The sequence below is a fragment of the Octopus sinensis genome, linkage group LG26 (genome assembly GCF_006345805.1).
Source record: "Octopus sinensis linkage group LG26, ASM634580v1, whole genome shotgun sequence".
Classification (NCBI taxonomy): domain Eukaryota; kingdom Metazoa; phylum Mollusca; class Cephalopoda; order Octopoda; family Octopodidae; genus Octopus; species Octopus sinensis.
Window position 1 is genome coordinate 22,374,075 of NC_043022.1, and position 26,489 is coordinate 22,400,563.

The 26,489-nt window shown below is 38.2% G+C and overlaps 1 protein-coding gene across 3 annotated transcripts in view; it reads right to left on the minus strand.

The window, feature by feature from the left end:
• LOC115224703 overlaps positions 1-26,489 on the minus strand; it is a 76,629-nt gene that overhangs the window by 45,927 nt on the left and 4,213 nt on the right. For 2 of the 3 annotated variants that reach the window (XM_036513569.1, XM_036513571.1), the window contains exons 2-9: positions 18,993-19,105; positions 7,934-8,147; positions 6,341-6,378; positions 4,753-4,852; positions 3,964-4,040; positions 3,512-3,629; positions 2,241-2,311; positions 913-1,014 (exon numbers count right to left, since the gene is read on the minus strand). In XM_036513569.1, coding sequence (XP_036369462.1) covers positions 913-1,014; positions 2,241-2,311; positions 3,512-3,629; positions 3,964-4,040; positions 4,753-4,852; positions 6,341-6,378; positions 7,934-8,147; positions 18,993-19,091 — 819 coding nt within the window. In that variant the 5' untranslated portion in view covers positions 19,092-19,105. The remainder of the gene's footprint in view (positions 1-912; positions 1,015-2,240; positions 2,312-3,511; positions 3,630-3,963; positions 4,041-4,752; positions 4,853-6,340; positions 6,379-7,933; positions 8,148-18,992; positions 19,106-26,489) is intronic. The other variant, XM_036513570.1, reaches the window with a different exon arrangement.

Consider the following 26,489-nt stretch of genomic DNA (forward strand, 5'->3'; position numbering starts at 1 on the left):
TTACAAGCTCTATCAAGAGAGTAATTGCAACGCATGTATAGGGATGCCATCTATGGTTGTGTAATCAGCAGATGAAATATTCACTTATGACTCAAGCTCTGAACTCAAATTCATAATAATGGAATTGGATGACAAGAGTGAGTCATGGGAGTCTGCGGAAGCAGCGTGGAAAATTGTGAAGAGGCAGTGGAAGAGCCCAGCTGATGGTGAGTGGAGGAGTCCTAGAAGGTCAATGGTCAGTAATTGCAAAACATTCATAGGGGTGACATCCATGGTTGAGTAATCAGCTAATGACAGATTCACCACGACTCGAGTTTCAAGAGTGAGTCATGGGAGTCTGCGAAAGCAGTGTGGCAGATTGTGAAGAGGCAGTGGAAGAGCCCAACTGATGGTGAATGGAAGAGTCCTAGAAGGTCAATGGTTAGGATCACCAAGCTCTATTAAGAGAGTAACTGCAATGCAACCATAGAGGTGGCATCATTCGTTGTGTAATCAACAAATGAAATATTCACTTATGACTCAATCTCTCAACTCAAATTCATAATAATGGAATTGGATGACAAGAGTGAGTCATGGGAGTCTGCGAAAGCAGTGTGGCAGATTGTGAAGAGGCAGTTGAAGAGCCCAGCTGATGGTGAGTGGAGGAGTCCTAGAAGGTCAATGGTCAGTAACTGCAACACAATCTATAGGGGTGACATCCGTGGTTGAGTAATCAGCTAATGATAGATTAACCACGACTCGAGTTTCAAATTCAAATTTATGAAAATGGAATTGGATGGCAACAGAGAGAGTCATGGGAATCTGCAAAAGCAGTGTGACCAAAGAAGAAGTCTAGTTAAAAGCACATTAGTAAAATGTTTCTGAAAATCTCTAACATACCCGGGGAGAAGATTCCTCACATTAAGTTGTTACCTGTCTGTTTTCATCTGTTGTTTCATGGACACCGATTCCATCAACAGTCTTCTCCGTGTTCTCATTGAAAGAATGCTTTATTTCTGACATTATAGAATCAACCTACAACATGTAAACCAACAGGGAGTTGTCTAAGTCGACAACGCTTCACCACAATAACACAGAATTAATGTCATCCTCCTCCCTGATCCACCCTTATTTCCTTACTTCTCCCTCAAACTGATAATCCCTGCCTCCACCTCAATCCCTGTCTCTAATCATCTGTTACACACTTACCATGTTCTAGCACACTTGCCTACTTACTCACCCTTTTTTCCCCCTCTAGCCCTATTCTCTCTCTCTCTCACAGACTGCTGCATGAAGATGTCATTTGACTTGGTTTCTATGACTGGATGCCTTTTCCATCATCAGCCACTTTCCAGAGCTTACTGGTGAGATTTCCTAGTGGCACCATCACTGGTGACTGTTGTTTGCGTCACCTCCTCAGTGAGACAAGAATAAAGGGGATCGCTAATCCCTACTTTACCTCTACTTTCACATCAATGTGTGGTGGGATGGAGTGAGGGCTCCCTGCCATGGTACTGGGAGACGGCCTGTATACTGTACGGGTCAAGAGTAGATTGTAACCTGAGATTTGTAGTTTCACTCAGGTGATCAAGGAAAGGAATAGGAGAAAGAGAGTGATTGCTGAAAGCAGAATGGCCTGAAGCCCATGTCTGAAACATAAGGTTTTACCTGTACTAATTCTTGGAAAGTGTGAGACTGGCAGAGGGCACAGGGATCTTTTCGGTTTGAACGGCAGTTTTTTCTAGTGGTGTCATATGAAATTGTCACCCATAATTATGACCCTAGTATCGATCTATTGCATTTCAATCTGTTTTAGGGTTAGAGATAATTAGGGTTAGAGTTAGGGTTAGGGTTGGGAGGATGGGTATCTTTTTTTCTTCACAAATGTAAATAAACCCAACCTGTTTCTTAAACGAGGGACATATTCATACGGCACAGAATGTTCTTTAACTCAATAGACGTATTTGATTGGTTGAAATTGCAGAAATTGAAGAAAAAAACAAATATCTTACAAACTATAGAATTTTCTCAATAAAGCCAGGAGAAAAAGATGTTTTATAAACACATTCTACCAGTATACGAAGTTTAAAATTTTTTAGTTACCTAGAAATTATGTTAAAAACTGCCGTTCAATCCGAAAAGATTCGGGCACAGGAAATAAAGTGAAAGTGTCAGCTATTAACAATATCATCAGGGTTATGGAAGGACATGGTAATCTTGGAGGTTAGAAATATTCATGACTTTGGATTATGATGTCTTACCAATGCATCAGTGTCAATGTTGGGTTTTGTAGCACCATCTTCCAGTAACTTGGCAGCTTGGCTGACGAGATCTGAATACAGAATATATGAGATATTTTAAATCAATTGTGGCTGCATGGTGTATGTGTGTGTGTGTGTATTACTTTATCATTCAATGTATTATTTTGTCTACATACTACTAAAACTCTGTAACTGCTTGCTTGTCTGTAATTTAATATAGCCAAACTGGTGCATAATGAGAAAATACAATGAAAATAAAGTACCCCTGAAATGTGAATGCAAATGGAATAAAACAAATTTTGCATAAAGTGGACCATGGATTCCTGAGATAATGGAGTTTTTGGGGTTTGTTTCCACAAATTTAAGCAGTGGAAGCTGGAGTTTTTTTGCCCTTTACTATGAACACCTGGATAGCTTTGTTGTCATAACTACAGATGTGTACCCCATTGAATTTGTTGCCTCATAACTTCCAGAAAAATGGATACTTTTTAATGAAATTTTCAACAAATATCTTTTAGATGCAGTGGATTCAGAGTTTATAGGGATTTATGGTAAAGAAATTTTCCGAGATGGGGAGAGGAGTTTCAGAAAAGAATATGTATGGGTTCACAACCACATAGTTCCAGTTTCAATCCCATTGCAGACACAATGGGTGTCTTTTATTGTAAGCTTTCGTCAAGCAATACCTTGTAAGTGGAATTTAATAAATGGAAATACATGTCACACACACACACACACTCTCTCTCTCTCTCTCACACACATACACAGACACACAAACACAGTTGTGTGTGTGTGTGTGTTTGTTTGTGGACTTTTAAATGTTGGTAGATGTTATGCTATGTGTGTCACGTCCCTTATATTTTCTGCAACCTAGCATCCTGACAAATAAGAAGTGACAAAATAAATAGCAACAAACTGAAACAAAATGGAAGCAAGGTTGATATGATTAACCCTTTCGTTACTGTATTTATTTTGAGATGCTCTGTGTTTCTTTCAATTAATTTTAAATATAATAAAGAATTTAGTAAAATAACTTAGTTATCATTCAGCTGGTGTTAGGAACATAAATTGTGACTAAGGTTTGGTGGAGGATTTTAATTCAAAACTTATGAAAACAAGACATTTGTACTCAGAACCAGAGTCGGTTTCAGCCGGGCTGGAAATGAAAGGGTTAATCAAAATCCCCAGAAGGCAGTGCCCCAAAATAGCTTCAACCCATTAACTGAATCCAATATAAAAGATTACTGTAAAACAATATATTAATAGCAGACCTTCCAGTTTGATAGTTTGTTGGTGTACTACTGATGAAGGTAGATTATTATTTGTGCTGTGGATGGCCATTTCTTCTTGATGGTGGGTCTGTTGGAGACCATCATCTGATACAGCAAGCTGAGACAGAAAAATTTGAAAAATATTTAGTGGACAATTGATATTTAGTATTAAATAGTGATGGTGATCATGATGATGATGATGGTTGTGGTTGCAATGATGATGGCAACAACAATGAACACAACGATGGCGGCGGTGATGATGATGATGATTATGACAATGATGGTGGTGGTAGTGATTATAATGATGATGGTGGTGGTGGTGGTGGTGGTGGTAGTGATGATAACGATGATGGTGGTGGTTGGTGATGATAATTGTGATGATGGTGGTTGTGGTGATGATGATGAATCTGTCAGTCATTAAAACAAAAGTATGGATGCTGACAATTGCTTACCAATGTAGTGTCTGTACTAGGCTCCTCTTGGTAAATTTCAACTTGACTTTTATATAGGACATGGGTCTGGTAAGGTTCTGTTGAAGAGAAGTTAAAAATTAAGTATGGCATCATATCATATCTAGGAAATGGAAGTACATCAACTGATGTACGATATCTCTAACAGTGAAAAACATCAAAGGAGTGTATGTAACTCAATGCAGAACAAATATCACAAGGAATACTTCCAGTTATGGTGTCTAGGTGATGAGACGTTGAATGTACAGCTCTGATGCTGAATTAAATAATCTACTTCTGATGAAAAAATGAGATCAAGGGGACAAAAATCCTGATCCAAACCAGTGGTTCCCAGTATAAAATCCTACCTAAATGGACCTAACGGTGTGATGGACACAGATTCGGTGGGGGACACAATCAGTGATTTGAAGTCAGCGGATGCCATGTTGATCTCGAATGATATCAAAGAATTCATTAACTTGCAAACAGTGGAAATCCTCAATGGTAGCTGTGGCAATGATGACAACCTCTGTAAAAGGGGACCTGGAACAACTGAACACTTTGGGTTGGACACTTTGACCAGAGCTGGCAAGCTGCACCAGGTTCCAGTCTGATTTGGCTTGGTGTCTACAACTGGATGCCCTCCCTAACACCAACCACTTTACACTATGGACTTGATGCTTTATAGGAGGCACCCGAGGCTATAGCAGAAGACACTTGCCCAAAGTGCCACACATTGACACTGGAACGATGTGGTTTGGAAGCAAACTACTTTGCGGGTGTTTGACTGACCTTTATTTGGATCTGGCTGAATTGTTGACTCAACACGTGGTGGGGGAAGTGGTCGACGTTTTACTTCTTTCCAGGGTTCTGTTTGCAGCACATTGTAATCCTGCAATAACCAGCAGACCAGAATTCTTATATTGGTGGTGAGAATGACAAAGATGATAATGATGACGACTGAGGAGGGGTGTAGAAGAAAAATGAAGAGAAAGAGGAGGGTGGGAGGTAGAGCGATTGTAAGGGGAAGAGGAAGAGAGTAGGGGATAGATGTAAATGTAAGAGGAGAAGAGAGGGGAGACAGTGAGACAATAGTAAAAATGAGGGATGATAGGGAAGAGAAGATGACAATAAAGGCAATGAAGAAGATGATGATCAAGCTTTTCAATGAATTCAAATATATTTGATAAATATTTTCACTACAGTTCGCCATGGAGAAAAATTCTTGCTTTTGGCAAATGGTGTAGGACACTAGAGCCCACTAGTTGGTCCCTTATGGACTAATGTATGCACTTTGAGCTCCTAGTGTTTGTTTGTACGATTATCTTTAGATTATGCAATTATCTATATATATATAAAACAAAGGATGTCTGTGTATATGTGTGTGTAATACATATGCATTTCTACAGTTTTCAACCAATTTTCACCAAACTTCACACACATTACTTATAAAAATGATGATTCTGTCCAAATTGGTGAGCTAAATTCAAATTGTTATTTATGCAAAGCTTTAACATTTACTCCACAAATGTTTTGTCATCAATGCTGCACTTTCCTGTATTCAACATGAATGTAATATATATATACATATATATATATATATATATATATATATATATATATATATATATATATATATGCAAACTATGTCGTTTTAATTTCAAGCAACACCGTATATCTCTGCTAGTTATAAATAAGCATCACCATCAGGCAAGTGATTTTGTCTGTTTCCAGTATTCCATGAAAATCATGTCTGGCCATGGGGAGATGTTATCTTGCCTGAAAACAGATAAGGGTTGATGACAGGAAAGGCATCTGGCTATAGAAATATCTGCTTTGACAAAATTCCAACTAATTCATGTAATCATCAGAAAGTGGATGTTAACCCTTTCGCTACAGTATTTATTTTGAGATGCTCTGTGTTTCTTTCAATTACTTTAAATATAACAAAGAATTTAGTAAAATAACTTAGTTATCATTAACCTAGTGTTAGGAATGTAAATTGTGACTAAGGCTTGATGGAATATTTTAATTCAAAACTTACGAAAACAAGACATTTTACCACAGAGCCAGAGCCGGTTTCAGCCGGGTTGGTAACAAAAGGGTTAAATGATGGTGGTGATGATAATGATGATACTGATAATGATGGCGATGGCAATGGTAGCTGTGGCAATGATGATAATGGTGATGACAACAACAGCAATGATGAGGAAGAAGATGGGCTACATGAGGTTCGTGTGTGAAAATTGTTGTTGTTCTCCTGAAATATGTGGACGTAGACAGTGAGAGAACAATGTGAATTCAGTGAGACATGTTGCCTGCTCAGAGTGAAGAGGGAGGTAGGCTGTGGCTGATAGTTAATTAAAGAAATGTTACATACATTATAGATAGCATCTTCGGAGGAACTCATGCAGGAAACTGTGAAATGAAGAAAATGATTAAGGTATCAAGAATTATTGAAGTTATTGTTATTGTTCAGGTCAGTGCTTAGAATCGAACTCGGAATCTTGGGATTAGTAGTCCGAGAGCATATGGCATAGTGGTTAAGAGCGTGGGCTACTAACCCCAAGATTCCAAGTTCCCTACTTAAACATGGATATTCTGTTAGAACAAACTATACTGTGATAGTTACCATAAGAGAAACTCTCATATTGGCTTTTGGTGCAAAATGCATTCTTGTTTATATAGCTAGCGGGGAGAAAAATCCTCACCATCTTAAGTGCCGAGACCACCAGATTGTGTGATTTCTACCACCCTTGGTCTGTCAGTGATAGATGCTCAAATGCTAGAAATAGTAGCAATTCATCCCCTTGCCAGTGATACATAGACCACCAGATCGTGTGATTTCTACCACCCTTGGTCTGTCAGTGATAGATGCTCAAATGCTAGAAATAGTAGCAATTCATCCCCTTGCCAGTGATACATAGACCACCAGATCGTGTGATTTCTACCACCCTTGGTCTGTCAGTGATAGATGCTCAAATGCTAGAAATAGTAGCAATTCATCCCCTTGCCAGTGATACATAGACCACCAGATCGTGTGATTTCTACCACCCTTGGTCTGTCAGTGATAGATGCTCAAATGCTAGAAATAGTAGCAATTCATCCCCTGCCAGTGATACATAGACCACCAGATCGTGTGATTTCTACCACCCTTGTCTGTCAGTGATAGATGCTCAAATGCTAGAAATAGTAGCAATTCATCCCCTTGCCAGTGATACATAGACCACCAGATCGTGTGATTTCTACCACCCTTGGTCTGTCAGTGATAGATGCTCAAATGCTAGAAATAGTAGCAATTCATCCCCTTGCCAGTGATACATAGACCACCAGATCGTGTGATTTCTACCACCCTTGGTCTGTCAGTGATAGATGCTCAAATGCTAGAAATAGTAGCAATTCATCCCCTTGCCAGTGATACATAGACCACCAGATCGTGTGATTTCTACCACCCTTGGTCTGTCAGTGATAGATGCTCAAATGCTAGAAATAGTAGCAATTCGTCCCCTTGCCAGTGATACATAGACCACCAGATCGTGTGATTTCTACCACCCTTGGTCTGTCAGTGATAGATGCTCAAATGCTAGAAATAGTAGCAATTCATCTCCTTGCCAGTGATATATAGAAAAACAGGGCCAGAACAGGCGCTGTTGGTGTGATTAGCCACTGAGCTTGTTAAAAAATATATATTAGCAACACAGGTCTTGTCAATGGTGGATGCTCGACCACTAGAAATAACAGTGGTTCATCTCTCAGCTGCTGATATATAGGACAGTACCTGAACAGGTGCTGGTACTGTGACTAGCTAGTGAGCTTGTTAAAAAAATATTTACATGGTTGAACATGTCTGTTGATGGAATATTGGTGGTGGTGGTGGTGATTGTGATGGTGGAGATACTGTGGTGTTGGTATTTTGCATAGCAGGGATGTGTGGATGCTTATGATACCAGAGAGAACGTTTTGTGTTGGTTACCTTCTGAGAAAGTGTTGTCGGCATCATTGAAGTCCGGTAAGATCACACCTGAAGGATGAGAACCTGCTCCGTCGTACGGCTTCAGTCTTGTAGTAAGGCCCTCGCTAGACGCTGGCTGCATCTCAAACAAGTGTGCTCGTATATTCTTAGACATGGCTTCCATTGATGATATCATGCTCTCCATTTGGTTGATATCCTTCTCAAAATTCTGAATCTATTTATTTCATTTTGTTTTGTTTTTTTTTATATTTTGTTGTTGTTATTTCAATGTCACCATGACAATCAGGCCATCATGAAACAAACAAACAAACAAAAAAGCCAGTAAGATATAACATCAATGACAACATCAACAAGGACATTATGAATTAACAGTTACAATGGGATCTTTTCGGTTTGACCGGCAGTTTTTTCTAGTGGTGTCATATGAAATTGTCACCCATAATTATGACCCTAGTATCGATCTATTGCATTTCAATCTGTTTTAGGGTTAGGGTTAGGGGTGGGGAGAAGGGTATATTTTTTTCTTCAAAAATGTAAATAAACCCAATCTGTTTCTTAAACGAGGGACATATTCATACGGCACAGAATATTTTCACCTCAATAGACGTCATTGATTGTTTGAAATTGCAGAAATTGAAGAAAAAAAACAACAAATATCTTACAAACTATAGAATTTTCTCAATAAAGCCAAGAGAAAAAGATGTTTTATCAACACATTCTACCAGTATACGAAGTTTAAAAGTGTTTAGTTACGTGGAAATTATTTTTAAAAACTGCCGTTCAAACCGAAAAGATCCTTACAATGTTTATGTAAATGACACAACTACTACTACTACTACTATGACAACAACAACGATGAGACACTATTACTATTTCTATTTCTACTAATATTGGTTTCAAATTTTAGCACAAGGCCAACAGGTTTGGAGGGGGGAACTTGATTACAACGCCAGTGTTCAACTGGTACTTATTTTATTTATCTAGAAAGGATGAAAGAGAAAGTCGACCTTGGTGGAGTTTGAACTCGGAACAAAGACAGATCAAATGCCACTAAGCATTTTGTGTTGCCTGTTAATGATTCTGCTTGCTTGCCACCTTAATAACAACAACAACACCAATCGAAAGATCACCCTCACCCCTATCACTCACGTAGAAAAATACAGTTTATGAATCTGGGAAATTTTTTTTTAACATTTAATTTTTCTTTAATACTCAGTGCACTTTCCACGCCCCCCCCCCCTCACTACCACCCCCGCTTTCAAAAAACTAAAACCTCAAACTGTTTCACTTTCAACCGATGCTTCACGTATGCGTAGAATTCTACTGAAGTAGCCGACGTCAAAAATATCAAACCACCACCAGAAATCTCGACATGCTAGAAACAATAGTTAAACGACATTATTTCTGGAAAAACTTTTCCACTTTCAAAAAAGCACTTAGAGGTGATAGGTGGAATTTGGAGAAGAGGGTTTGGGTGTTTCTTTAAGAAAAATTGAAAAAAAAAAAATTCTTAAAGAATCCTAATCGCTATTTTTCTAATGGATTAAAAAACAAATTTCGAAAAAAGTTAAAAATAAAAAATTTGGGGTGGGGACGTTTAGGGTTACTAAAACTTTGAAAACGTGTCTTGTGGGCAAAATCTTTATTTCATCATCGTCGTCGTCGTCGTCATCATCATCATCATCATCATCACCATCATCATCATCATCATCATCATCATCGTTTAGCATCCGCTTTCCATGCTAGCATGGGTTGGACGGTTCAACTGGGGTCTGGGAAGCCAGAAGGCTGCGCCAGGCCCAGTCTGATCTGGCAATGTTTCTATGGCTGGATGCCCTTCCTAATGCCAACCACTCCATGAGTGTAGAGGATGCTTTTTACGTGCCACCGGCACAAGGGCCAGACGAGGCTGGCAATGGCCATGATTGGATGGTGCTTTTTATGTGCCACCGGCACGATTTACGTGTCACTGCTATATCAAAGACAGGAACCCGAAGAAATTTTGGGAAAAAATAAGGAGGGGTAGAGACAAAGTTTCTAAATATGCTCATCATGAATACGAATTACTTAGTATAAAAAAAGGTCATTTCAGTTGATGTTGAGCTGTAATTTTATTATTCATACTAAGTTTTACCTAGAGAGAATGAGTGAGAGAGAGAGAGAGGGAGAGAGAGAGAGAGAGAGAGAGAGAGAGAGAGAGAGAGAGAGAGAGAGAGAGTGTGTGCATGCACAAAGAAGTTATTTGTACATATCTTTCTGAATTCTAAATGAAGAAAAGCTTGGCAACTCCAGCCATGATTGTAAAGCCCCCAAACAACTCTGCGCACGTATCTGTTGTATTGAGCGCAAGAGAAACATTTATGAAAATGTACACATAAATAAGTTATGTTTACTGACCATGTTTGCAATTATCAAAGTTTATATAAAATGAAATTAAATCCAGGTGTAGTGGCACAAGCAGTCCGATCAAGTTAGTAAAGTTTTAACAGTTTTGTGACAACATAGTGTCTCGATACATTCTAATGGAAAAGTGAAAGAAAGAGATAATGACATTCACTCTTTGGAAGAGAAATTAAGTTTGGTGGAGGTGAGGTGGTGAGGAAAACATCTGTTTTATTATCACAATTTCCACAGTTTTGCCTGTAATCACCTGTTTTGCTAATTCTGACTGTTTTTTTTTTTTTTTGCTAATTTTGTCACAAGACTGTTATAACTTTAATTCAATTTTATACAAACTTCGATATCAATTACATACATAATTGCAAACATAACTTATTTATGTGTACATTTTTATAAATATTTCTCTTGCATTCAATACAACAGATACACGCGCAGAGTGTAATCGTAGCTGGAGTCCGCTGCAAGTTTTTCTTCTTTTGGAATTCAGAAAGGTTGTACAATTGTACAAATAACTTCTTTTGCACACACACTAGGTAAAACTTCAGTACGAATTATAAAATCACAGTTCAACATCAATTGAAATTACCTTTTTTTTTATTTTGTAATTCGTATTTGTGATGAACGTATTTAGAAACTTTATCTCCACCCCTCCTTATTTTTTTCCAAAATTTCTTTGGGTTCCTGTTTTCAATGTAGAAGATTAGAATTTGCCCAAGAAACATTTTCAAAATGTTAATAACCCTAACCTTCTTGACCCCCAAATATTCAATTTGTAACTTTATTTCGAAACTTTTAGAGATAATCTTTAAATTTTTTTTTTTAATTTTTCTCATATTCCCTCCCCCAACCTCCACCCACCACCTTCAAGTGTTTTACTTTTAGCTTTTTTGAAAGTGGTGAAGTTTTTCCAGAAATAATGTCGTTTAGCTGCTGTTACTAGCATGTCAGGATTTCTGGTCGTGGTCTGATATTTTTGACGTCTGCTATTTCAGCATAATTCTACGCATGCGTGAAACATCAGACGAAAGTGAAACAAGTTTTTTAGTGTTTTGAAAGCGGGGAGGTGGAGGTGGCGTGGAAGGGGCATTGAGTATGTCTTAAAGAAGAATTAAAAGTTAAAAAAAAAAATTCCCAGATTTGTAATCTCTGTCTTTTTCAATGTAGATTTAAAAAAAAAATTTGAAAAAAGTTTAAAATTAAGAAATTGGGGTGGGGATTAAAATTTTGAAAACGTGATTTTTGGGCAAAATCGTATTCTATATTGAAGAAACAGAAATCCGAAAGGAATTTTTTAAAAAATCACCGAAAACAGGTGATGTATACATTCTTTACCTCCGCATCGATGTGGAACTAAAAACATTTGTGAAATTTAGCGCGAGGGAATGGATTAACGCGATGCCATCTTGTTCCTTTAAATGTTCAGAAACGTGATACAATGAATGTAAACAAACTAAGATTCATTCATTTCAGATATTACGAATCTGTAAAAAGAAAAATGTATGTGTGTGTGGGGTATTTAGAGTTTCAATTCTTACTGTTTTTCTGAAAAGATTTCAATGGATTTATGGATTTAAGTTATGTGCAATTTTAAAGAATCGTAATCTCAGATATTTAAAACAAAAATCAAAACTGAAATATGACGAAAAACCTGAGAGATAGAGAGAGAAGAAAAATTCTTACTTCCCCAGTTTTATCTATCTTACGATGCTTAACATACACAAATCCGAAGAAATAATAGGTTTTTTTTTTGTACACTAGATAATTCTGATTCAATTCTTCTGGGATTTCTGTTTCAAAAACATAATAATAACAGTAGATTTTAAATCCCTGATATTCAAAAACTTGAAAATCCGAAGACATTTTGAAAAACAAAAAGTTAAAATTTAAAAAAAAAACAGATCTGTGAAAAATTACAAATTAAAACGAATGTAGTTTGAGAGAGATTTGGCTGCTATTTCTATTCAGGTTGACAAACCACATAGGACAGGAGAGAAATGTTTTGACAGCAGGTGTAAATTACAATTTTCTTGTTCCGCTTTTTCTTTTGTTACTGGTTTTTACCGCTTACTTTAGTGAAAAAATTGTGGTTTATTTTCGATTAATAGATTTAAATCATTTTTTTAAAATCTTGCGTATTAAAGCGTGCGTGTGTGTGTGTGTGTGTGTGTATGATTTTACGTCTCCGTCACTTAGTGGTTCGGCAAAAAGGATTGGTAAAGTACCAGGCTTAAATTTAAAAATCATATACTGGGATCGATTCATTCGACAAAAACTTTTTCAAGGCGGAGCCCCAGCATGGCCGCAGTCTAATGACTCAAACGAGTAAAATGTACGTATGGATATGTGTGTGTGTATGTATGTATGTATGTATGTATGTATGTATGTATGTGTGTGTGTATGTATGTATGTATGCATGTATGTATGTATGTATGAATATTGTGTTTTAGAGAGCGACTTTTGTCAGAGCATTTCATATTTGGAAGCAGGGAAGTCCCTTCTCCACCCCTGACATTTTTATTAATATTTAGCAGAAGCAACAGTGACTCATGGGCCGAGAGTTTCGTGCGTTAGCACTTATCAAACTAGTTTGGTAAGTGCTGACGCACGAAACTTGAGTCACAAGTTTGATAAGTGACAACGCACGAAACTCTCGGCCCATGAGTCATTCTGTTGCTTCTGCTAAATATTAATAAAAATATATATATATATATACATGCTCATATTTTTGAATTCTATTCTGCATATTTGCATCACCTATCAAACTAGTTTGGTAAGTGCTAACGCACGAAACACTCGGACCATGAGTCACTAGTTTGATAAGTGACAACGCACGAAACTCTCGGCCCATGAGTCATTCTGTTGCTTCTGCTAAATATTAATAAAAATATATATATATATATACATGCTCATATTTTTGAATTCTATTCTGCATATTTGCATCACCTATCAAACTAGTTTGGTAAGTGCTAACGCACGAAACACTCGGACCATGAGTCACTAGTTTGATAAGTGACAACGCACGAAACTCTCGGCCCATGAGTCATTCTGTTGCTTCTGCTAAATATTAATAAAAATATATATATATATACATGCTCATATTTTTGAATTCTATTCTGCATATTTGCATCACCTATCAAACTAGTTTGGTAAGTGTTAACACACGAAACTCTCGGCTCTTGAGTCACTAGTTTGATAAGTGACAACACACGAAACTCTCGGCCCATGAGTCACTCTGTTGCTTCTGCTAAATATTAATAAAGATATTCATATTTTGAATTCTGTTCTGCTTATTTGCATCACCTATCAAACTAGTTTGGTAAGTGCTAACGCACGAAACTCTCGGCCCATGAGTCACTGTTGCTTCAACTAAATATTAATAAAAATATATTATACATGCTAACGCACAACGCACGAAACTCTCGGACCATGAGTCACTCTGTTGCTTCTGCTAAAATATTAATAAAAATATATATATACATGCTCATATTTTTGAATTCTATTCTGCTCGTTTGCATCACCATATACCTTATATTATATAAAGGTGGTCTTAATGTGATGACTGCGTGTCTGTGTGACTACCTGTACGGTGGAGATTGAAGGAGGGAGAGACGGTTACAGCTGATGAGGCCGCACGGTGCGCGGGTCGGCGACGGTGGTGCAAGCCAGCTTCCTGTTTCCTTCGACAAAGTGTTATGTAGCGACAACAGATAGGAAGAGAATCGGAAGAAGCCAGAGAGCAGCACCGTATTGGACCGCCGACACATCTTTTCACCGCAGAAGCGACATCAGTTATAGAAGGAAGAGGAAAAAGAGAGGCTCAGAAATGGGGCGTATGACGCCTTCTCATTGGTTCATTTTTCTCTCTCTGTATTATGTTTAGTCTTTTTTCCTTCTCATTTCCTCTCATAATTTCTCCTTCTACTTCTTGCTTCTACTCGTCCTACTTCTTCGTCTTCTTCTTTGTTATCTCTATGTTATTCTCCTTGTTTTTCTCCTTCTTTCTTATCTTTATGTTATCCTCCTTGTTTTTCTCTTTCTTTTTGAAATCTTCTACTCGTCCTACTTCTTCGTCTCCTTCTTTGTTATCTCTATGTTATTCTCCTTGTTTTTCTCCTTCTTTCTTATCTGTATGTTATCCTCCTTGTTTTTCTCCTTCTTTCTTATCTTTATGTTTATCCTCCTTGTTTTTCTCCTTCTTTCTTATCTTTATGTTTATCCTCCTTGTTTTTCATCTTCTTTCTTATCTGTATGTTATCCTCCTTGTTTTTCTCCTTCTTTCTTATCTTTATGTTTATCCTCCTTGTTTTTCTCCTTCTTTCTTATCTGTATGTTATCCTCCTTGTTTTTCTCCTTCTTTCTTATCTTTATGTTTATCCTCCTTGTTTTTCTCCTTCTTTCTTATCTTTATGTTTATCCTCCTTGTTTTTCATCTTCTTTCTTATCTGTATGTTATCCTCCTTGTTTTTCTCCTTCTTTCTTATCTTTATGTTTATCCTCCTTGTTTTTCTCCTTCTTTCTTATCTGTATGTTATCCTCCTTGTTTTTCTCCTTCTTTCTTATCTTTATGTTTATCCTCCTTGTTTTTCTCCTTCTTTCTTATCTTTATGTTTATCCTCCTTGTTTTTCTCCTTCTTCCTTATCTTTATGTTTATCCTCCTTGTTTTCCTCCTTCTTCTCCTAATGTCTGTCTTCTACCACCATCAAAATCTGGCGAAATACTTAAGAACGTACACAGATAGGAAAATGCATTTCAGGATAGCATGGACACACAGTCATACCGACAATCTTCCTTCTATCAAAACATACTTATTGCATCATATTATAGTTTATCCCGGCGAAGATGAAGCACGTGTACATCACCCATTTCCGAAGTGGTTTTTTTTTCAAATCTTTAAGAATTAAAAAAAAATTTTTCTTAAAGAAACACTCAAATCCCCTTCCCCAACCACCACCTTTGAATGTTTCACTTCAAGCTTTTTTGAAAGCGGGAAGTTTTTCCAGAAATAATGTCGTTTAGCTGTCGTTTCTAGCATGTCGGGTTTCCTGGTGGTGGTCTGATATTTTTTAACGTCTGCTATTTCAGTAGACTTCTACGCATGCGCGAAATATCAGACGACAGTGGAACATTCTGAGTTTAAAGTTTTTTGGAATCGGTGGGGGAGGCGATGGGTGGGTGAGGTGGGGGGAAGGGGCATTGAGTGTTTCGAGGAAAATTAAAATTTTTAAAAAAATAGGCGCAGGAGTGGCTGTGTGGTAAGTAGCTTGCTAACCAACCACATGGTTCCGGGTTCAGTCCCACTGCGTGGCATCTTGGGCAAGTGTCTTCTGCTATAGCCCCGGGCCGACCAATGCCTTGTGAGTGGATTTGGTAGACGGAAACTGAAAAGAAGCCCGTCGTATATATGTATATATATATATATGTATGTGTGTGTTTGTGTGTCTGTGTTTGTCCCCCTAGCATTGCTTGACAACCGATGCTGGTGTGTTTACATCCCCGTCACTTAGCGGTTCGGCAAAAGAGACCGATAGAATAAGTACTGGGCTTACAAAGAATAAGTCCCGGGGTCGATTTGCTCGACTAAAAGGTGGTGCTCCAGCATGGCCGCAGTCAAATGACTGAAACAAGTAAAAGAGTAAAGAGTAAAGAGTTAGTTACCTAGCAATTATTTCAGTAGGCTTCTACGCATGCGCGAAATATCAGACGAAAGTGAAACATTCTGAGATTTTGAAAGCAGGGAGGTGACAGGTGGGTGAGGTGGGGGAAGGGGCATTGAGTGTTAGAATTTTTTTTTTTAATCTCAGATTTGTAAACTCTGAATTTTTCTACATAGATGGAAAAAAAATTCGATATAGGAGAATACGATTTTGCTCAAAATTTTTTTCAAAATTTTAATTTCCTCCACTCCAATCTCTTAATTTTTAAATTTTTCGAATTATTTTTTAATTCACGTAGAAAAATACAGAGTTTACAAATCTGAGATTATTTATTACTTTGGATCTTTTCGGTTTGAACGGCAGTTTTTAACATAATTTCTAGGTAACTAAAAAATTATTTTTTAAATTTTAATTTTCCTCGAAACACTCAATGCCCCTTCCCCCCACCTCACCCACCCATCGCCTCCCCCACCGATTCCAAAAAACTTTAAACTCAGAATGTTCCACTGTCGTCTGATATTTCGCGCATGCGTAGAAGTCTACTGAAATAGCAGACGTTAAAATATATCAGACCACCACCAGGAAACCCGACATGCTAGAAACGATAGCTAAACGACATTATTTCTGGAAAAACTTCTCGCTTTCAAAAACGCTTGAAGTGAAACATTCAGAGGTGATGGGTGGTGGTTGGGGAAGGGGATTTGAGTGTTTCTTTAAGAAAATTTTTTTTTTAATTCTTAAAGATTTGTAATCTCTATTTTTCTAATAGATTAAAAACAAAATTCTGATATTTTTGACGTCTGCTATTTCAGTAGTGTTCTACGCATGCGCGAAATATCAGACGAAAGTGAAACATTCTGAGATTTTGAAAGCAGGTGGGTGACAGGTGGGTGAGGTGGGGGAAGGGGCATTGAGTGTTAGAATTTTTTTTTTAATCTCAGATTTGTAAACTCTGGATTTTTCTACATGGATGAAAAAAAATTCGGAAAAAATTCGAAATTAAGAAATTGGGGTGGGAGAAATTAAAATTCTGAAAAAGTGATTAAACTGTGATTAATTTCAGAATTTGTTTTAATAACTTTGTTTATACTTACATTATCATATATATTATACTCTTTTACTCTTTTACTTGTTTCAGTCATTTGACTGCGGCCATGCTGGAACACCACCTTTAGTCGAGCAAATCGACCCCGGGACTTATTCTTTGTAATCCCAGTACTTTATATATATATATATATATATATATATATATATATATATAATATATATATATATATATAATATATATATATATATTATATATATATATATATATACATATATATATATATATAACATATATATATATATATACATATATATATACATATATATAATATATATTATATATATATATATATATATATATATATATATATATATATATATATATATATATATATATATATATATATATAAATCAAATTTGATGACTGGCATCCGTGCTAGTGGAGCACTAAGAGTACCATACGAGCGTGATCGTTGCCAGAGCAACAAGCTGGCCTCCGTCCCGATAGCACGTAAAAAAACACCATTTGAGCATGCACTTGTGCTGGTGGCACATGAAAAATACATTCGAACGAGGTCGTTGCCAATGTCGTTGGACTGGCTTCTGTACAGGTGGCACATAAAAAGCACCATCTGAGCGTGGCCACTGCCAGTACCGCCTGACTGGCCCTCGTGCCGGTGGCACGTAAAAGCACCCACTACATTCTCAGAGTGGTTGGTGTTAGGAAGGGCATCCAGCCATAGAAACTCTACCAGATCAGATTGGAGCCTGGTGCAGCCATCTGGTTCGCCAGACCTCAGTCAAATCGTCCAACCCATACTAGCATGGAAAGTGGACGTTAAATTATGATGATGAGGATATATATATATATATATATATATCACCGTGATCATGGTGACCGACCAGGCTATCAGATATTGCTACACATCGCTGGTCACAATGCACTTTGCATTGTTTTAGCCTTCAAATGACGCCACCCCGCTGGCTAAGTGAGCAGGCCAACAGAAGAAAGAGTGAGAGAAATTTGTGGTGAAAGAGTACAGCAGGGATCGCCACCACCAGTAAATCCTAAGTCCAAAAGAGAAGCACACTCTAAGTTATAGAGCAGTAGAATAATTAGATAAAGATAGTTATGGCTGGTCTATGGAGTTACTCTGGGTTTTATGTCGATAAAGCGTTTAGCCTTACAGCATCTCTTCAGACCCTAATGTTTATATGTGTATATATGAATATATATGGGTATGCATATATGTATGTGTGTGTGCAAGACTATCACTATATAACAGTCTACTCTTAAAAGAAGGTACATGCATTATTAACAAATATTTTTAGCAGCAGCATAACAACTTGAAAGACCTAGTTAAAAACAAAATATAAAACCTTCCATCAGAATTTCTTGTTAATTTATGTTTCAAACACCAGTTTAATAATGACATAGTTATTTTACCAAATTTTCATCATCACCATCGTTTAACGTCCGCTTTCCATGCCTACATGGGTTGGACGATTTTGACTGAGGGCTGGCGAACCAGATGGCTGCACCAGGCTCCAATCTTGATCTGGCAGAGTTTCTACAGCTGGATGCCCTTCCTAATGCTAACCACTCAGAGTGTAGTGGGAGCTTTTTACGTGCCACCGGCATGGGGGCCAGTCAGGCGGTACTGGCAACGACCTCACGCGAATCCTTTTACACATGCCACCAGCACAGGTGCCAGTAAGGCGACGTTGGTAATGATCACACTCGAATGGTGCCCTTTTACGTGTCACTGGCACGGAAGCCAGTTGGCTTCTCTGGCAACAATCACGCTCGGGTGGTCATTTTCAAAATTAATTGAAACAAAGGGAGGGAAATGCATTTCAACAGGTATAAGATAACAAAAAATTTAAAGGTAGTGCTCCAATATGGTCACAGTTCAAAGACTGAAACCAGTGAAAGAATGAAGTAGGATTTCCTACCTGATTTCTCTTGGCCTCAGTATCATCATATTCAAATCTGTTTGAGAAAGGTTTTTCATCTATAGAAGAGTACCATTCTGGACTATTTTCACTGAACATCTCACAAGTTTAATCTAAATGAACAAATAAAGTAATGTTAAATGAAATGTTGAATCTTTTCGGTTTGACCGGCAGTTTTTTAAAATAATTTCCACGTAACTAAACACTTTTAAACTTCGTATACTGGTAGAATGTGTTTATAAAACGTCTTTCTCTCTTGGCTTTATTGAGAAAATTCTATAGTTTGTAAGACATTTGTTGTTTTTCTTCTTCAATTTCTGTAATTTCAACCAATCAATGACGTCTATTGAGGTGAAAACATTCTGTGCCGTATGAATATGTCCTTCATTTAAGAAACAGATTGGGTTTATTTACATTTCTGAAGAAAAAAAGACACCCTTCCCCCCACCCCTAACCAACCCTAAAACAGATTGAAATGCAATAGGGTCATAATTATGGGTGACAATTTCATATGACACCGCTAGAAAAAACTGCCGTTCAAACCAAAAAGATCCGCAATGTTTAATATGGCAAAACCAGCAGAAAGAATTGTTTTGTAGAGAATTATATAATTTAGTCATTGCTGTGTAGTCAAGAAGCTTGTTTTCCAACCTTGTGGTTTCAGGTTCAGTCCCATCATGTGACACCATGGACAAATGGTTTCTACTCAGGTCAACCAAAGTCTTGTGTGTGGATTTGGTAGACAGAGCTAAAAGAAAAGCCTGTTGTATACATATCAGTTTCAAATTTTAGCACAAGGCCGGCAATTTCGGGGGGAAGGGGTTAATTTGATTACATTGACCTCGGTACTCAGCTGGTGCTTATTTTATTGACCCACAAAAGGATGAAAGACAAAATCAGCCTCAGAGGAAATTGAACTCAGAATGCGAGGATGGAAAAAAATGTTGCTAAGCATTTTACCAGCTATAAACGCATCATTAGGGTGTTGCCCTCAAGATCACTAGATTGCAATTTCAATTCCTAGACTGGGGGTGCATTGTGTTCTTGAGCAAACCACTTCATCTCGTTACTCTGTGCTCATTTTGACACCTGACATATGGTACACCTGTTCAGACAACATCAATTTGATAGAGAGAGTGAGCTAACGTTGTGGCACAAACATTTGATCACTATAAACAAATCATTTTGTGTAGGTCGTTTAGCACAAAGGTGAATGCTCATACATTGTCTACGACTGGAGAGCCCATATATACATAATACATCTCTCTTTCTCTTTTTTTTTTCTCTTTTACTTGTTTCAGTCATTTGACTGTGGCCATGCTGGAGCACAGCCTTTAGTCGAATTATATCGACCCCAGGACTTATTCTTTGTAAGCCTAGTACTTATTCTATCGGTCTCTTTTACCGAACTGCTAAGTTACGGCGACGTAAACACACCAGCATCGGTTGTCAAGCAATGTTGGGGGGACAAACACAGACACAAACACATATATACGACAGGCTTCTTTCAGTTTCCATCTATCAAATCCACTCACAAGGCTTTGGTCAGCCCAAGGCTATAGTAGAAGACACTTGCCCAAGGTGCCACGCAGTGGGACTGAACCCGGAACCATGTGGTTGGTAAGCAAGTTACTTACAACACAGCCACTCCTGCACCTATACATATACATAGCTGTATGGTAAGAAGTTTGCTTCCCAACCATGGTTCCAGGTTCAATTCCACTGCATGGCACCTTGGGCAAGTGTCTTCTACTATAGCCTCAGGCCAACCAAAGCCTTGTGAGTGGATTTGGTAAATAGAAACTGAGAGAAGCCTATTGTATACATACATACATATATATATATATATATATATATATATATATATATTGGTAAAAATGGTAAGATAACAAAAGAAAGAAAGAGATCTCAATATTATGTAAATAGAGGAAATTTATCTGTAAAATAATATGTGACAATTATTCAATAGCCAAGATAAAACTCTGAGTTTTGGATGCCGAGGTGGAAATCCACAACACCATCTCTTCGGTTATCTGTATATATATATATATATATATATATATATATATATATATATATATATATATATGTATGTATGTATAATCCTAATACCTCAGTACAGCAAAGAATGAACAAAGAGGTAACTTTCATCAATAAATTCCGCCCACAACTTAACATGAACACATAACATAATACAGAACACTACTAAACTTACCAATAATACCACTAACTTCCATACATCCCATACACCATTCTTATTACAGTATTATATCTACCCTAACTGCACCACATCCAAAACTACTTATCTCCCTTACACATAATCTTTTTACTCAAGGAACAAAGCCAGAAGGAATCTTTCCCTCATCCACCGATCCTTTGCCAATCTTTCAATGGACGTCTTTTGGCCTGTATATATCACTCTAGTTCGACCCATCCTCGAATATTGCATCCATACCTCAAACCTATATCTCCAGAAAGACATTCAGCACCTGGAACAGGTTCAGCATTTGGCCACCCGAATGGGCATGGGCTTGTCTAAGCTTGCAGAAGAGGAACATCTCCAACGGCTGGCATTGCCGTCACTCAAACGACGGGGGATGCAGGGAGATCTCATCCGACTTTCAACATCTTTAACGGACATGTAAACCTACCATTTGCGGAGATTTTCACCCCTGCGCCGGATAGAGGTCTTCATGGACATGATCGCAAACTCTATCCCCAACACTTTCGTTTCAAGAGGCGGAAGGCCGCATTCTCTGTCCGTATCGCAGCCCTGTGCATAATCCAAGCGAAGTCTTTGATCCCACAACTCAAGTGCAAATTAATATCATGGAAGTTGATATACTTGCGGCTATTAATGATTTAGACTCAAACTCAGTACTTGTACCAAATAGTATTCCAGTTATATTGCTAAAAAACATGCAAAAACCACCTCATGAAATCATTAAAGGTACTGTTTCAAAAGTCGCCAGATACCACCATATTCCCGAGACTATTGAAAGAAGCTATAATAAAACCTATATAAGTACAAAAGAGGTAGCAGTGCTGAAGCTAAAAATTACAGACCTGTTTCCCTCACGTCTTACACGTCTAAAATTATCCAATGCCTTGTCCAAAGACAAAAAGTAATAACATACCTGGAGGAAAACAACTTAGATGACACTTGGTATAGGTTTCGGACTGAACGAAGTTGCCTGTCACAATTCTTACAGCATCATAACACTACCTCTAATAATCTCTTAAGGGGAAAGATCATTGACTATTGAAACGTTGATATTGTTAAGGCGTTTGACAAGACTGATCATGGAATCATCTGTCATAATTTAAGAAATCTTGGTATCACAGGAAAAGTCGGAGAATGGTTCTTTAACTTCCTATACGGTAGGAGTCAACCTATTACTGCAAATGGATTTCTCTCTAAGTTACCTGTAATACGTCGTATACATCAGGGAATGAATTACACAAGAATATCGATGGCTAGGAGCTAAACCAGAAAAAATACGAAAATTAGTACATCAAAATTTCAGCTTCTTCATTACAAACAAATTCACCCAAATCACAATATTTGACACAAGGTAACATAATGATTCAGAGCACTAATGACATACAGGACTTAGGTGTAATCATGTCAAATGATGCATTTTCCATCAGCCATATTATCAAACTAACCTTTAAATGCAGCAAACTCATAGGCTGCATCCTACGAACATTCATGACAAGGGGACCGGTAGTTAGTTTTATTTTTAGGGAAAACCCTAGTTCTGAGCAGTTTATATTACTGCTTACAATTTTAATCTTCTAATTCATCCGGTCTAATAGAAGAAATCGAAGGGTTACAAGGAATGTTCACTGGTAAAATACCTTCAGTTAAAAGTCTTATTTAAAAAATAATAATAATAATGAAATTATTGTATACAGTGCTCAGGTGCACCACAACTTGTCAGAAAGTGCATATAAAGTACATGCAGTAATGTAAAAATGTCTGGAAAGCGAACAATGTATGAGTCAGATACATGCCTGTGTGTGTATGGAGGGGAGAAAATCAAGTGTAGTGTTGGCGAATCTCAGGAAGCATGGAAGTTTTGAAGTATGCAGTGCTCCGACAACTAACAACTGATGCCGGCAGTTTGTTCCATGCTTCAGCAACTCTCAGCGTGAAAAATGTTTCCTGAAGTCATGGGAGCTGTGCTGTTTTCTTACTTTGTAAATATGTCCACGGGTGTTAGATGGGTGGAGTTTGAAAAGGTGCTCAGAGTTATTGTTTGTAAGATGGTTGATAATTGTATGGGTGTCTGCCAAGTCAGCTGCCAGACGTCGGAGTTTCAATGTGTCCATGCCCAGGTAAGTAAGGCATTCAGGATATGGCAAATGCCTGATGGAGGGTATTCTTTTGGTTGCACATCGCTGAACAGCTTCCAGACGATTGATATCCTGGGCAGAAAGCGCTGAGTCTCTTGACGCCAAAGAGAAATATATACTATCACATTCATATGAAAAATTGTTGGGGGACATATGGTGTAGTGGTTAAGAGCGCGGACTACATGTCAAGTAAGCAATCTCTTACTCAAAAAGCAGTTAAGTATTAGCGATATAATGATAGGAAGGACAACAAGCTGTAACACCTTGGGCAAGTGCCTTTTACTATAGCCCCAGGCTGACCAAAGCCTTATGAATGAATTTGTTAGATGAAAACTGAAAGAAGACGAAGATAGGTGGTGTAGACAACAAAGAGATGTATTAGTATAATGCTCAGGAAGTGAAAAAGTCTTTTACGTTTCGAGCCTACGCTCTTCTACAGAAAGGGACACAGAAAGAAACAAGGAGAGAAAATAAACAATGTATAGTGGCTAGTGATCTATACATACATACACACATACATGATCTGATCAATAAATATCCAAACGGTAATGAAGGTAAAGCACACTGAGTGAAGCTGCTTGTTGTTTGTTCCTTCTCGAGCCATGCCTGGCTCATAAAGGCCGGTTTCCCGGTTTCTTGGCGTATAGGTTCCCCACCTGGACGGGACGCCAGTCCATCGCAAGTGAGCTGCAAGATGCAGGAAGAAAGTGTGAGGGAAAGTTGTGGCAAAAGAGTCAGCAGAAGTTCACCATTACCTTCTGCCGGAGCCGCATAGAGCTTAGGTGTTTCGCTCATAAACACACACATCGCCCGGTCTGAGATTCGAACCTGCGATCCTTCGACTGCGAGTCCACTGCTCTAACCACTAGGCCATGTGCCTGCACTAATGAAGCTGCTTGGCACAGACTGACCTCGAACTCTGCTGTGCATGTGCACTAAGTTTTAATGTTCTAGCTCACTTCCACTGTTTACAGCAGTGCTTGGAAGGAAGGTGTGGTTGCGTGCGATTGTCGCATTGACCATGACAAAGTTGTCATGGCGATACCTGTCAGAAGTTGCTAGAGGCCTACGGAAGGTTGTAGAAAGTGTATGGAGAGGGGTGTATGAGCCGCACACAAGTGTATGAGTGGTTTACTCTGCGTGCCTTAGTTTTGTTACTATGGCAACAGTCCAGATACTTATTGATCAGAACTCGTATACTCGTATACATACACACACGTGCAAACACGCTATCTTTAAGATAGCGTATTTTACATTGGTTTTTATATCAGTCTATCATACATCCCTATAGTGTATATGCATGAGTATACACATGACATTCAGGTGGGAACAGGGTTCAATGAAGGGTGGTGTGTCGATTATGTGAAGATGGTTGTTTCACTCTTTAAGTGTGGTTTAATGAAGGTTGGCTGCTATTGAAAGGAATACCATTTGCATTATTAAAGTATACAGAAATTATTACTGAATATGTTTTGCATGTATGTTTTTATTTCAACTATTACATGTCATGCATGGATTTTCTTTGATTATTAACACCAACCACTTTTATGTAGCACCAGCACCAGTAGGGTCTCCAAGTAAATTTCAAGAGCAAGACCCCTTGTGGTTAGATGTTAAAGTATAATAGAGGAATGTTGTTGTTTGTTCCTTCTCGAGCCATGCTTGGCTCATAAGGGACGGTTTCCCGGTTTCCTTGGTGTATAGGTTCCCCACCTGGACGGAACACCGGTCCATCGCAGGTGAGCTGCAAGATGCAGGAGGAAAGAGTGAGAGAAAGTTGTGGCGAAAGAGTCAGCAGAAGTTTCGCCATTACATTCTGCCGGAGCCATGTGGAGCTTAGGTGTTTCGCTCATAAACACACACATCGCCCGGTCTGAGATTCGAACCTTCGATCCCTCGACCGCGAGTCTGCTGCTCTAACCACTAGGCCATGTGCCTCCACACATGATAGAGGAATAGAGATGTCTTGCTGTTGAGGAGATACATGGTAACCCAGTGAGGAAAGAAAGGCTAGAAATGGAGGGAGAGAGCGAGTCAGAGATGAAGATAAGGAGACATAGCAACCCCAATTGGAAAAGAAAAGAAAGAGAGAATGGGCAATAAAGAGGTTATTCATGACATTTTAGTGAGTTCATCAGGTACATTTATTTCATTGGAGAATCCTACAAATTATGCTCTGAAAATCTGGAATCCTTATAGTGGTTGTGATGGATCTGTATTGTTTGTTTTGTGTTACTGGACAAATATTTATTCACTATCTGAAAGTATTAATGAATGTAAATAAAATAATACTAATTTTGAAAGAAACTGTTAAAACTGACATTATGAAAAAGTTAATGAGCTTAAAGCAAAAAAATATCTGTCCCTGGATGAATATTTGTTTTTGAATCTCTTGCTGTGTATTCTGCTGAATCTTTTTGTTTCTTATGGGGGATGGTTAAGTATATGTTTCTTTATTACCCACATGGGGCTAAACATAGAGGGGACAAAACAAGGACAGACAAACGGATTAAGTCGATTATATTGACCCCAGTGTGTAATTGGTACTTAATTTATTGACCTCGAAAGGATGAAAGGCAAAGTCAACCTCAGCGGGATTTGAACTCAGACGAAATACAGCTATGCAATTCGCTCAGCATGCTAATAATTTCATTATGGATTGTGTAATTTGTCCATTCTCAATTGAAGTCATAATCATCATCATCATTTAATGTCCATTTTCCATGCTGGCATAGGTCAGACAGTTTGACAGGAGCTGGCAAGACAGAAAACTATGCCAGGTTCCAGTATCTGCTTGGACATGGTTTCTAAGGATGCCATTTCTAATATCAGCCACTTTACAGAATGTACTGTGTGCTTTTAACGCGACGGCAGCACAGTGACAGGGTTTCTTCAGCTGTATGCCCCTTGTAACACCAACCACTTTTATGTAGCACCAGCACCAGCACCAGAAGGGTCTCCAAGTAAATTTCAAGAGCAAGACCCCTTGTGGTGAGAGGTTAAAGTATAATAGAGGAATATTGTTGTTTGTTCCTTCTCGTGCCATGCTTGGCTCATAAGGGCCGGTTTCCCGGTTTCTTGGCGTATAGGTTCCCCATCTGGACAGGACGCCGGTCCGTCACAGGTGAGCTGCAAGAT